The sequence below is a fragment of the Vulpes vulpes genome, chromosome 3 (genome assembly GCF_048418805.1).
Source record: "Vulpes vulpes isolate BD-2025 chromosome 3, VulVul3, whole genome shotgun sequence".
Lineage (NCBI taxonomy): Eukaryota > Metazoa > Chordata > Mammalia > Carnivora > Canidae > Vulpes > Vulpes vulpes.
In genome coordinates, this window is record NC_132782.1 from 61,046,971 (window position 1) to 61,061,521 (window position 14,551).

General features: G+C 37.9%; 1 protein-coding gene across 1 annotated transcript in view; it reads left to right on the top strand.

The window, feature by feature from the left end:
• The window catches only part of LOC140598055 (ankyrin repeat domain-containing protein 26-like), a 160,585-nt gene that overhangs the window by 43,556 nt on the left and 102,478 nt on the right, over positions 1 to 14,551 (top strand). Inside the window, exons 13-15 of the mRNA XM_072751268.1 lie at positions 5,426 to 5,495; positions 13,897 to 13,951; positions 14,067 to 14,248. Coding sequence (XP_072607369.1) covers positions 5,426 to 5,495; positions 13,897 to 13,951; positions 14,067 to 14,248 — 307 coding nt within the window. The remainder of the gene's footprint in view (positions 1 to 5,425; positions 5,496 to 13,896; positions 13,952 to 14,066; positions 14,249 to 14,551) is intronic.

A 14,551-nucleotide genomic window follows, 5' to 3' on the forward strand; every position in this document is an offset into this window, starting at 1 on the left:
CTTAATACGTATTACTTATTACTTATTAGTCATTGCAATAGTTTCACCAAGGAGCTGTGTTGTTATAGCCTACTTTTTATTAACTAGTCAGCTGTAGTTCAGGGAGATGGATAAATTGACCCAGGATTCCATAGTTAATGAGTAGCAGACCCATGATTTGAATGTTAGCCTGTGTGGCTCCCACATACATGTTGTGCCCCTCAGCAGCACTGGAATTAAGATACAGATCTTAGATCATCCCAGAATGTCAAATTTCATTACATGTTAACTCTGACTTAGAGTTTTCTTAAGAACCAGGCAAGTCCAAGCATTTTCCTAATATATTTGACACAACTAGTGATAGCTAGAGGTAATTATTGCAGTGGTAACTAGTTTCTTGTTTTTACTGTCAAAGATTTTGGAGTGGATCTCAGTTACCTATGGCCACAGTACCATAGCTTTTACATAAGCAAGCCCTAATCTGGCAAGCTCTTAGATATAGTGACGTCTGCTCTCCTTGAGATGAATGATTTTTCTGAAAGTGAAGGTTATGTAATCTAGGTATAGACCATGTAACGTTAATTAAATTTATCATCTATTTAGAGGGTATTTCTAAACAGTTGTCTATTGACTGAATTCTGAGTCTAATTTTCCCTTTAGGCTGGCACCCTTGATAAGTTCTGTGAAGCTTTTTCTTTTTTTTGTAGACTTTTTTGCTTTTCTCCATGTCCTTTCTATACTCTTTTCTTGATTTTTTGGTAACTTTCTTCTCCAATTTTCTTGCTGTTTCTTTTATTCCATTACGTTTTATCATTTCTGCAGCTAAGGATTCTCCATTTTTCTAAAGACAAAATGAAAAGCAGATAGAATTTCAGGGTTTTAAAGAATCTTAGAGATGTGTTAATCAAAATACTCTCTGATGCTGTAACCCATGTTTAACATCCTTACCACGTGGTTGTTGAAGTGGAGAATTTGAAACTCAAAAGGGATTAAAGTGACTTACTTGAATTTGATAACTGACAGAAATGAGACTTAAATTTAGATTTTTTCCCTTTTCTCTCATCTTGTAGGTAAGTGATTTAATAAAATAAAGATAGGGAGTGGGTCTAGTGTACACGAGACGGGAATTAGCAGGAGAGGGCATGTTTCAAGAAGAACCACACTGGGTTGAATAGGAAAAGAGTTTTAGAAATGATGTCAGAATATTGGGGTTTATGACAAGATAGACAAAGATCAATTACAAAAAGAAAGAACACAAGATATTGGGTGTTGTTTATAAAAGCATATTAAAATAGAGCGTTCAAGAGAGTCCTGAGCAGCATTTCTTTTTGTTGGTTTATTTATTTATTTATTTATTTATTTATTTATTTATTTTAATTTTTATTTATTTATGATAGTTACACACACACACAGAGAGAGAGAGAGAGAGAGAGAGAGAGAGAGAGAGAGAGGCAGAGACACAGGCAGAGGGGGAAGCAGGCTCCATGCAGGGAGCCTGACTTGGGACTCGAACCTGGGTCTCCAGGATCATGCCCTGGGCTGAAGGTGGCACTAAACCGCTGGGCTACCCAGCTGCCCTACTTCAGAGTTTCTGTTGAGAAACATTAAAATCAGTTGAGCCACTGGCAAGAGTATTTACAGCAAATAGGAATGGGATATCATCGACTTCTACCCCACCTTACAGCAGGCGGGTTAGATCCTCTCAAATAAGGGGGGAATGGAGATTCTGAACTATGTAAATGTATGGCCCAAGGTCACAAGGTCTTGTGATCACTCCACCTCTTTTCGTAATTCTCTGATGCCCTTCCTGTGTATGTGTAGGGTTTGGTGGTGTAGGACTAGCTGTCAGATCAATAACGGAGCTTCATTTGGGTAGTTGGTAAGGTGCCTACATTGAGACGACTGCATGGATGACTCAGACTCCATTTAGCTGGTTCTCCAGGAGCAGGAAATGGCTCCTATTCTTGGTCATTTGAGCCTTTCCTTGTTTTGGGAATCTATGCCTTGACAGGCTAAAAACTTAAACGTTGGAGAGTGCCACTGAGCCCTGCAGAGGAGTAATCCAGGAGTGGGAGCTCACAAAAAGAAAATATTAGGCAGTGTGTGGGGCAATAGAGGCACAGATATCAGGACTATTTTTATAGCAGTCTCTCTTCTTGGGTATCTGAGTGCCCTTGATGATTTTTAAGGCCTTGCTAGTTTATGTGGATGTAAATATGGCAGGACTTGTGAAACTTGGATATTATAGTTTTTAATCTTTTAATCTCTTCAGGAATAGTATTCCCACTAATAACATATAAATTTGTTCTTTAACATCTGTAGATAGTTCCTTTTCAAAATTTAAGTATAGTTGACACAACGTTATGTTGGTTTCATATGTACAACATAGTGATTCAGCAGGTCTATGTTGTTACCCCATGCTTACCACAAGTGTAGCTACCATGTGTTACTGCATATTGCTATTACAATACTATTGACTATATTCCCTATGCTGTACTTTTATCCCTGTGACTTACTATAACTGGAATGCTGAACTCCCACTTCCCTTCACCATTTTTGTCTGTCCCCCACCCACTTCCCTTCTGGCAATACAGAATTCTCTGTACTTATGGGTCCGGTTCTGCTTTTCGGTTGTTTGTATATTTGTTCTGCTTTTTCGATTCTACATATAAATGAAATCATATAGTATTTGTCTATTTTGCTCTGACATATTTCACTTGGCTTAATACCCTCCAGGTAATCCACATTGTTGCAAATGGTAAGGTTTCATTCTTTTTTATGGCTGAGTAATATTGCTCTCTCTGTGTGTGTGTGTGTGTGTGTGTGTGTGTGTGTGTGTTATACATTTGTTGATGGACACGGGTTACTTTCATATCTTGGCTGTTGTAAATAATGCTGCAATAAACATTGGGGTACATATGTCTTTTCAAATTAGTGTTTTCTTTTTTGGGGGGTAAGTAAGTACCCAGTAGTGGATTACTGGATCATGTGGTATTTCTATTTGTACTTCTTCAAGGAAACTCCATTTTGTTTTTTACAGTGGCTGCCCCAATTTCTATCCCCATCACCAGCTCACGAGTATTCCTTATTCTCTGCATCCTCACCAATATTGTTGTGTGTGTGTGTTTTTGATTCTAGCCATTCTGACAGGTGGAAGGTGATAATTCATGGTGGTTAACTTTTGTTCAGTTAGCTGTCAGACATTTCAGAGAATTCCTTACCTGTCACACTTAGTTATGGGAACTAAAAATGGGCCTTTACTGGGCATTTCACAGGTTAGGAGAGGTGAAAGCAAAATAGATAACTAAACCCTTTTTAAAAACAGAGGCCAAGGGGCCTCTGGCTGGCTCAGTCGGTTAAGCGACTGCCTTTGGCTTGGGTCATGATGTCAGGGTACTGAGATAGAGCCACATATAGGGCTCTCTGCTCAGCAGGGGCCCTGCTTCTTTCCCCTCCCTCCACCTGCCTCTCTGCCTACTGTGCTCTCACTCTCTCCCTCTCTCTCAAATAAATAAATAAATAAATAAATAAATAAATAAATAACATCTTAAAAAAATAACACAGAGGCCAAATTTTGAAAGACCTGCATTCTGAAAACATTGGTGAAAGCAATTGAGGATGACACAAAGATGTGGAAAGAATTCCATCTCCTAGATTGGAAGAGCACCTATTGTTAAACTGTGTATAGGACCCAAAGCAAACTACAAATTTAGTGCAATGCCTACTAAATTCCATCGACATGTTTCACAGAATTAGAGCAAACAACCCTAAATTTATATAGAACCACTGAAGACCTCAAATAGCCAAAGCAATATTGGAAAAAGAAAAACATAACTGGAGATATCTCTATGCTAGATTTCAAGTTATATTACAAAGCTGTAGTAATCAAAACAGCATAGTATTGGCATTAAATGGATACAAAAATCAGTAGAATAGTATAGAAAATCCAGAAATAAACTATAATGATATGGTTAATTAATCTTTGACAAAGGAAGAAAGAATATCCAATGGTTTGAAAAGGCAGTCTCTTCAATAAATGATGCCAGGAAAACTGAATGGGTATATAAAAAATTGAAACAGGACCACTTTCTTTCACTATTTACAAAAATAAATTCAAAATGGTTTAAAGATATAAATATATCACATGAAACCATTTTATCCTTGAAGAGAGCACAGACAATGATCTCTCTGGTATTAGCTGTAGCCAGGTTTTTTTTTTTTTTAATGTCTCCTGAGGCAAGAGCAATAAAAGCAAAATAAACTGTTGGGGCTACATCAAAATCAAAAGCTTTTGCAGTGAAGGAATCAATCCACAAAACTAAAAGGCAACCTTACAGAATGGGAGAAGACATTTGCATATGACATATCTGATAAAGGTTAGTATAAGAATATAAAGAACTGATACATCTCAACACCCAAAACACAATCCAGGTCAAGAACGATCAGAATATATCAGACATTTTTCCAAAGAAGATGTCCAGTTGGCCAACAGACATATAAAAGATGATCAGCATCACACGTCATCAGGGAAATGCAAACAAAACTACAATGAGATAGCGCTGCACACCTGTCAGAATGGCTAAAATCAAAACCACAAGAAACAAGTGTAGGTGAGGATGTGGAGAAAAAGGAACCCTGTTGCGCTTTTGGTGGAAGTGCAAACTGGGACAGCCACCATGGGAAACCATATGGAGGTTCCTTAAAAAGTTAAAAACAGAACTACTAACAATCCAAGAGTTGCACTCCTGCGTATTTACCCAGATATGACAAACCCACCAATTCAAAGGGATACATGCACCTCATGTTTTTACTACAGCATTATTTGAAATCATCAGCCTAAGTGTGCTTGTTGATGGATTAGTGAATAAAAAGTGGTGTGTATATGTTTATATATATACACACACATATATATATACACACACACCAATATACACACACACACAATGGAATATTCTTCAGCCATTGAAAAGAATGACATCTTGTCATTTGCATGGTGAGAGCTAGAGTGTATTACGCTAAGCAGTGTAAGTCAGAGAAAGACAAATATGATTTCACTCCTAAGTAACATGTAAGAAACAAAATAAAAATGAGTGAAGGAGACAGAAAAGATAGATTTACCAAGAAGAAGACTGCTATAGAGAACAAACTGATGGTTACCAGGGGGGATGTTGGTAGGGGGATGGGTGAAATAGGAGATGGGAATTAAGGAATGCACTAGTCATGATGAGCACTGGGTGATGTGTGGAATTACCAAATCATTATATTGTATATATGAAACTAATGTAACACTGTATGTTAAAGATACTGGAATTAAAAGTAAAATCTTAACCAAAACGAAGCTAAATTTTCGTATTTCAAGAAACTTCATTAATAAACAGCTGACCTTTTCCTCGATTTTTCTTTTAAAAAAATGAACTTGTCTTTGTTTTCTATTTTTGCTGTAAAGTCTTACCCGCAAAGCTGATACTGATGATTCAAGGCCTTCAAAACATGAAGACTTAAGTTCTGGTACCAAGGTAAAGTACTCTCTTGTAAAATTAATTTTCCTGCTCTGAGTTTAGTGTTGTGTATTATTTACTCTTAAAATATAAAGTGGCTTGCCTCCTGTCATTTTATGTTTTTTTAACTTTGTTTTTTTATTGGAGTTCAATTTGCCAACATTTAGCATAACACCCAATGCTCATCCCGCCAAGTGACTCCCTCAGTGCCCATCACCCAGTCACCCCAACGCCCCCCACCTCCCTTTCCACTACCCCTTATTCATTTCCCAGAGTTAGGTGTCTCTCATATTCTGTCACTCTCACTGATATTTTCACTCATTTTTTCTCCTCTCCCTATATTCCCTTTCACTAATTCTTATATTCCCCAAATGAATGAGAACATATAATGTTTGTCCTTCTCAAATTGACTTATTTCAGTCAGCATAATACCCTCCAGCTCCATCCACGTCAAAGCAAATGGTGGGTATTTGTCATTTCTAATGGCTGAGTAATATTCCATTGTACACATAGACCACATCTTCTTTATCCATTCATCTTTCGATGGACACCGAGGGTCCTTCCACAGTTTGGCTATTGTGGACATTGCTGCTAGAAACATCGGGGTGCAGGTGTCCTGGTGTATCTTTGGGTAAATCCTCAGAAGTGCAATTGCTGGGTCATAGGGCAATTCTATTGTTAACTCTTTGAGGAACCTACACACAGTTTTCCAGGGTGGCTGTACCCATTCAGATCGCTACCAATAGTGCAAGAGAGTTCCCCTTTCTCCACATCCTCTGCAAATTTGTTGTTTCCTGCCTTGTTAATTTTCCCCATTCTCACTGGTGGATGGTGATACCTCATTCTGGTTTTGATTTGTATTTCCCTGATGGCCAGTGATGCGGAGCATTTTCTCATGTGCTTGTTGGACACGTCTGTGTCTTCCTCTGAAATTTCTGTTCATGTCTTTTGCCCATATCATGATTGGATTGTTTGTTTCTTTGCTGTTGAGTTTACTAAGTTCTTTATAGATCTTGGATACTAGCCCTTTATCTGATAGGTCATTTGCAAATACCTTCTCCCATTCTGTAGGTTGTTATGTTATGTCAAAAAGTGTGTTGCCTGTGTTCTCCTCTAGATTTCTGATGGATTCCTGTCTCACATTTAGATGTTTCATCCATTTTGTGATTATCTTTGTGTATGGTGTAACAAAGTGGTCCAGTTTCATTCTTCTGCATGTGGCTGTCCAATTTTCCCAGCACCATTTATTGAAGAGACTCTCTTTTTTCCAGTGGATAGTCTTTCCTGCTTTGTCGAATATTAGTTAACCATAAGGTTGAGAGTCCACTTCCGGATTCTGCATTCTGTTCCATTGATCTATGTGTCTGCTTTTGTGCCAGTACCACACTGTCTTGATGACCACAGCTTTGTAGTACAACCTGAAATCTGGCATTGTGATGCCCCCAGCTCTGGTTTCTTTTTTAATATTCCCCTAGCTATTTGGGGTATTTTCTGATTCCACACAAATCTTAAGATGATTTGTTCCAACTCTCTGAAGAAGGTCCATAGTATGTTGATAGGGATTGCATTAAATGTGTAAATTGCCCTGGGTAGCATTGAAATTTTTCCAATCCATGAGCATGACATATTTTTCCATCTCTTTGTGTCTTCCTCAATTTCCTTCAGAAGTGTTCTGTAGTTTTGAGGGTGGAGACATTTTACCTCTTTGGTTATGTATATTCCTAGGTATCTTATGCTTCTGGGTGCAATTGTAATTGAGATTGACTCCTTAATTTCTCTTTCTTCAGTCTCATTGTTCGTGTATAGAAATGCCCCTGATTTCTGGGCATTGATTTTATATCGTGCTACAATGCCGAATTGCTGTATGAGTTCTAGCAATCTTGGGGTGGAGTCTTTTGGGTTTTCTTTTTCTTTCTTTTTTTAAAAGATTTTATTTATTTATGAGATACAGTGAGAGAGAGAGGCAGAGACACAGGCAGAGGGAGAAGCAGGCTCCACGGAGGGAGCCCGACGGGGGACTCGATCCCGGGTCCCCAGGATCAGGTGCTGGGCCGAAGAAGGCGCTAAACCTCTGAGCCACCCAGGCTGCCCTCTTTTGGGTTTTCTATGCACAGTATCATGTCATCTGCAAAGAGGGAGAGTTTGACTTCCTCTTTGCCAGTTTGAATGCCTTTTGTTTCTTTTTGCTGCCTGATTGCTGAGGCTAGGACTTCTAGTACCATGTTGAATAGCAGTGGTGAGACTGGACATCCCTGTCTTGTTCCTGATCTTCGGGGACAGGCTCCCAGCGTTTCCCCATTGAGAACGATATTTGCTGTGGGCTTTTCATAGATGGCTTTTAAGATGCTGAGGAATGTTCCCTCTTTCCCTATGCCCTGAAGACTTTTGATCAGGAATGGATGCTGTATTTTGTCAAATGGTTTCTCTGCATCTATTGGGAGGATCATGTGGTTCTTGGTTTTTTCTCTCGCTGACATGATGAATCACATTGATTGCTTTAAGAGTGTTGATGCAGCCTTGCATCCCAGGGATAAATCCCACTGGGTCATGATGAATCATCTTCTTAATGTATTGTTGGGTCCTGTTGGCTAGTATCTTGTTGAGAATTTTTGCGTCCGTGTTCATTAGGGATATTGGTCTATAATTCTCCTTTTTGGTGGAGTATGTGTCTGGTTTGCAATTAAGGTGATGCTGGCCTCATAGAACGAGTTTTGAAGTGCTCCATCCCTTTCTATCTTTCATAACAGCTTTAGTAGAATAGGTATGGTTTGTTCTTTAAACCTTTGATAGAATTCCCCTGGGAAGCCATCTGGCCCTGGACTCTTGTGTCTTGGTAGGTTTTTGATGACTGCTTCAGTTTCCTTCCTAGTTTGGCCTGTTCATGTTTTTTCTATGTCTTCCTGTTGCAGTTTTGGTAGTTTGTGGTTTTCCAGAAATGCACCCATTTCTTCTCGATTGTCTAATTTATTGGCGTAAAGCTGCTCATATTAAGTTTTCAAATTCATTTGTATTTCCTTGGTGTTGGTGGTGATCCCTCCTCTCTCGTTCATGATTTTATTAATTTGAGTCTTCTCTCTCTTCTTTTTAATAAGTTTGGCGAATGGTTTCTCTGTCTTATTAATTCTTTCAGAGAACCAACTCCTGGTTTTGTTGATCTGTTCCACAGTTCTTCTGGTGTCTCCCTATTGAGTTCTGCTCGAATCTTTATTAATTGTCTTCTTCTGCTGGGTGAAGGTTTCAGTTGCTGTTCCTGCTCCAGCTCCTTTAGGTGCAAGGTTAGCTTTTGTATTTGAGTTCTTTCTGGTTTTGGCGCGGATGCTGCTGGTCTTGCGATGTATTTCCCCCTCAGGACTGCTTTTGCTGTATCCCAAAGATTTTGAACGGTTGTATCTTCATTCTCATTAGTGTCCAGGAATCTTTTTAATTCTTCTCTAATTTCCTGGTTGACCCTTTCATCATTTAGCAGGATGGTTGTTTCCTTCCACATGTTTGAAATCCTTCCATATTTCTTCTTGTGGTTTAGTTCTAATTTCAAAGCATTATGGTCTGAAAATATGCAGGGGAGAATCCCAATCTTTTGGTATCAGTTAAGACCTGATTTGTGACCCAGTATGTGGCCTATTCTGGAGAAAGTTCCATGTGCACTTTAGAAGAATGTGTATTCAGTTGCGTCTGGATGTCAATTTCTGCAAATATCTGTGAAATCCATCTGGTCCAGTGTATCATTTAAAGCGCTTGTTTCTTTGGAGATGTTGTCCTTAGAAGACCTATCGAGTGTAGAAAGCACTAGATTGAAGGCACCAAGTATATGTGTATTATTATCTAATTATGTCCTAACTTTGGTTATTAATTTTTGTTATACTTGGCAGCTTCTGCATTTGGGGCATACATATTCATGATTGTTAGGTCCTCTTTTTGGAGAGATCCTTTAGTATGATATAGTGTCCCTCTTCATCTCCTACTACCATCTTTGGGATAAAGTTTAACTTATATGATGTCATTTTATGTTTGTAATGGAAGGTTGGTCAGTACATTTTAGAGACATATGGCAAGTTGAAATTTTTCTTTTTTTTTTACTTTGGTAAATCGGCAGAAAAAATAGGTAGGAACATATATAATGACAGCAAACTTTTATTGGGAAAAGCTTTCCCATGTTGGAGGGAACATGACATTTGGTCAGGGATCAGAATTCTTACTGTTGTGATTTTTAAATTATACTAACAGTTAATTTATTGATTCATTTAATGAATTAATTTATTTATTGCTATCATGACTTTTATAATACTCATGCCTAACTGAAATCTTTAGTGGATCCAATTATTGTAGGTTTTTTTTTTTTTTTTGGATACTTTGCTATGTTGGACATTTTTTTTTATCTTGTTAGCATATAGTTTTACCAAAGAGGACTCGGTTCTCTATTTCTATCCTTTTTGTTACATTTAGACTAAAATAATAGAAAATGTGGAAAATCAGGGATTGTTTCTCACAATTTATATTGCTATGGTATTCCACTGTGTTTTTGAAATTATTCCATTAAGAGTATAGTTAACACTCTTTATCTAAGTGAAGAATACAAGTATTGCCTAAAACAATAATCAGCTCTAGAAGCGGAGGCTCTTCCTCACCCCATGGTAAAATGTCCATTCTCAGAATTCTTTTATAGTAAAGTGCTCAAAATATCTACTCATAGTCCTTGTGTCCGAAGTTCAAATTTAAAATTTTAGATATTTTATAATTATTTACATATTCATTTTAAATACCCTGCTTAATTTAAGGTAGTAGATTATGTTAGGAAACAGTCGTGCTTCTCCTGGAACACCTAAAATAAGATCTTGCTTGGAAGAAGCAATTTAATATTTTTCGAATGTGAATAAGTGAGCCGACAGATGGAATTCTGTAAAATGGAATGTTATAAGTATTATGCATAATATGTCATAAATATATACATTTAAAAGTAAAGTTCAAATTTATATTTCCTTTTCCCATTTAGGATTTACAAGCTCAAATGAATTATGTTGAGGAAATAAAGAAAAAAATAAGAAAGAAAGTTATGTTTTTTAGTATCCTTCAATTGTCAACTTAGAATTTTAGATAAAAATTCCTCACCTTTTGTTTTTTTAAGCCCATCTATATTACATTAGATACAGGCTTTCAAGGTATACATTTCTTCTTAGAATTCTCATTACCAGTTCTTATTCCACATGGAAAGTTGATGTGTTTGAAACATTTCGTTTTCAATTTTTTTCTCTCTCTAGTGATAATTTATACCTTCCTGGTTGTGAGAGAAAACCACTATCTGAAAAATTTACTTTATGGTGAAAAAAGTAAATTCTTACTTTTTAGATTTTATTTTTTATTTATGAGAGACACACACAGTGATGTGGGACTCGATCCCGAGACTCCAGGATCATGCCCTGAGCCGAATGCAGACACCCAACCACTGAGCCACCCAGGCATCCCAAAACTAAATTCCTTATTTACAATATTTATAAACAACTGTAGAATAAGAAAAGTCAGTATTATTAGGGATATAGTATAAACAAAAGTCTCTTAATCTTTTTTCAATTACATTTTATAAATATATCTATTATATAAATGTTATATGTATATATAAAACAGAGGCGGCTGTTCATTGTATATTCCTCACTATAAATACATACACACACACACACACACACACACACACACATACACACACAGTGTGGCCTGTGGAAAAAATGGTCAGGTTAGTATTAATACTAATTAATAGTTAATTAGTATTAACTAATAAGTTAATACTAACCTGACCATTTTTTCCACAGGCCTTTTTTATTTTTTTTATTTTTATTTATTTTTTTTTTAATTTTTTTTTATTTATTTATGATAGTCACAGAGAGAGAGAGAGAGGCAGAGACACAGGCAGAGGGAGAAGCAGGCTCCATGCACCGGGAGCCCGATGTGGGATTCGATCCCGGGTCTCCAGGATCGCGCCCTGGGCCAAAGGCAGGCGCCAAACCGCTGCGCCACCCAGGGATCCCTACAGGCCTTTTTTAACTTACATTTTTCCCTGCCTTAAACTCATCCTTGACTCGTCACGTCTTATGTTTTTCTTTTTTTCTTCTCCTTCCTGCGTTTTTTAACGGTTTTATTTATTCATGACAGACACACACAGAGAGAGAGAGAGAGAGAGAGAGAGAGAGAGAGGTAGAGACACAGGCAGAGGGAGAAGCAGGCTCCATATAGGGAGCCTGACGTGGGACTCGATCCTGGGGCTCCCGGATCTTGCCCTGGGCCGAATGCAGACACTCAACCACTGAGCAACCATGGCTGTCCCCCCTGCATTTTTTTGTACATGACTTTCCCGTACCCTAAGTTTTCCTTACATGGGGGAAAAAAACAAAACACGTTTCTTTAGTGTCTGTTCTTTCAGTCCATCTCTTTCTATGTTTATTGTCAATATTTTTTATTATGCCTTTCTGTTGTCTGTGTGTGTCTGTGGTTTTCATTCCTGAAGCATTACCCCACAAGCCTTATTATTTTTTCTCACTTTCCTGGAAGGAGCTGATGTTAGACAATCATTTGTCCTTAGCATTTTGACAAACAAAAGCAACTTAAACTGCTTGTAATGCCAACTTGCCCAAATAAATACCACTAAAAACTAAATTTTAACATTTTCTCTTATAAGCGATCGTCATGCCATTATAAATAATGCAAACACATTTGAAAATTTAAATATAATAAAATAATTAATTTTAAAAAATATTGTATTCATTTATTCATGAGAGAGGTAGAGACAGAGGCAGAGGGAGGAGAAGCAAGCTCCATGCAGGGAGCCTGATGTGGGACCCTGGGATCACACCCTGAGCCGAAGGCAGATGCTCAACCACTGAGCCACACAGGCGTCCCAATAATGACATTTCTTATTGTTAGTTTTTTTTTAAAGATTTTATTTATTTATTCATAGAGATAGAGAGAGAGAGGCAGAGACACAGGCAGAGGGAGAAGCAGGCATCATACAGAGAGCCTCATGTGGGACTCGATCCCGGGTCCCCAGGATCACGCGCTGGGCTGCAGGCAGTGCTAAACCGCTGCGCCACCGGGGCTGCACTTATTGTTAGTTTTTTGAATTTAAATTACCTAGTGATAAATTTTTATTTTACGACATTTTGGTAAAGAAAGTATTTAAAATTTTTTTTAAGTTTTTTTATTGATTCATGATAGACATAGGGAGAAAGAGGCAGAGAGAGACACAGGCAGAGGGAGAAGCAGGCTCCATACAGGGAGCCTGACTTCGGACTCGATCCCGGGTCTCCAGGAATCACACTCTGGGCCAAAGGCAGGCGCTAAACCACTGAGGTACCCAGGGATCCCCTTTTTAAAATTTTTTAATTCAAATTAATTAACATATAGCGTATTATTAGTTTCAGAGGTAGAATTCAGTGATCCATCAGTTGCATACATCACCCAGTGCTTCAAGGGCCCTCCTTAATGCCCATCACCCAATTACCCCATTGCCCAACCCTCTCCCCTCCAACAACCCTCAGTTTATTTCCTATGATTAAGAGTCTCTTACGGTTTGTCTCTCTCTCTGATTTTTATCTTATTTTTCCCTCTCTTCTGCTATGCATCTCCATTTTGTTTCTTAAATTCCACATAGGATTGAAATCATATGGTATTTGTCTTTCTCTAACTTATTTCACTTAGGATAATACTCTTAAGTCCCATCTATGTTATTGCAAATGGCAAGATTTCATTCTTTAGGATGGCTGAGTAATATTCCATTGTATTTATCCACACCGCATCTTCTTTATCCATTCATCTGTCAATGGGCATCTGGCTTTTTCTGTAGTTTGGCTATTGTGGTCATTGCTGCTTTAAACGTTGGGGTGCCGGTACCCTTTCAAATCACTATGTTTGTATCCTTTGGATAAATACTGAGTACTGCGATTGCTGGGTCATAGGATAGCTCTATTTTTTTCCCTAAATTTTTATTTACTTATGATAGTCACAGAGAGAGAGAGAGAGAGAGGCAGAGACATAGGCAGAGGGAGAAGCAGGCTCCATGCACTGGGAGCCCGACGTGGGATTCGATCCCGGGTCTCCAGGATCGCGCCCTAGGCCAAAGGCAGGCGCTAAACCGCTGTGCCACCCAGGGATCCCGGATAGCTCTATTTTTATTTAATTTTTTGAGGAAGACTTTGTATAATAATCAAGGGTAAGAAAAGTAACATTTTGGGACTATTAAATCTCTTATAATCTTCACCTCCATGAGAAAATGTAGGTTAGTAAATGGCGGAACTGAGATTTGAATCTATATTTGAATGATCTCCAAAACCTGTGTTCTTTTTGTAATGGCGTTCATTTGGTAATGCTGAATATTACAATTATTTTTACGAAATGTGATACTTGTAATTCTGAAAACTATCAATTTTTTTTCTAGACTGTCCCGGAACTAAACTTAAGAAAGCTAGTGGCTGGTTTTCGGCGACCCAAGAGTAAGCTATTTGAAGATTTGTGTTATTCCCTGAGTTTTGTCCATTTTTGTGTTCTTTAGTAATTCATAGTTACAGATATCTTCATGTACTCTTTACTTTGTTTTTCACTAAATAGGAGCAAAATGTGGTCTTGTGAGCCAAGAAGATAGACCTTTATTTGCTGACAACAATTTTGCAAGGGAAGATAAGACTGAAACTCTTTGTAAACCATCAGTCAGTGTCTCTGACTATTCTCCTCTTGCTTTTGTATCACCTGACACTCCTCAAAAGTCTTTAGCAATGCTTGGTGTTACAAAGGTAAGTTGTTTTGAACTTTGTCCCCCATGTTTTTTCACATACCATCCTCTTGATATCCTTATAATGAAAAGAATCTAAGGGAGAAATCGAAGCCCTCAAGAATATAAGAGAAAACAGTGGAATAACAACAGAGAAGTAAGTACTGGGTTGAGATTTATTATGGTTGGTGGGAATAAACAAATCTTAGGTATGTCATTATGGAAGGAAAGAATTAGAAAGCAACTGGAAAGAATAGCTCGATGGATGTGAAGATGAGGGAGGGGTTGTGGGGTAAGAATTCATTTAATAAGGATGAGATGAATG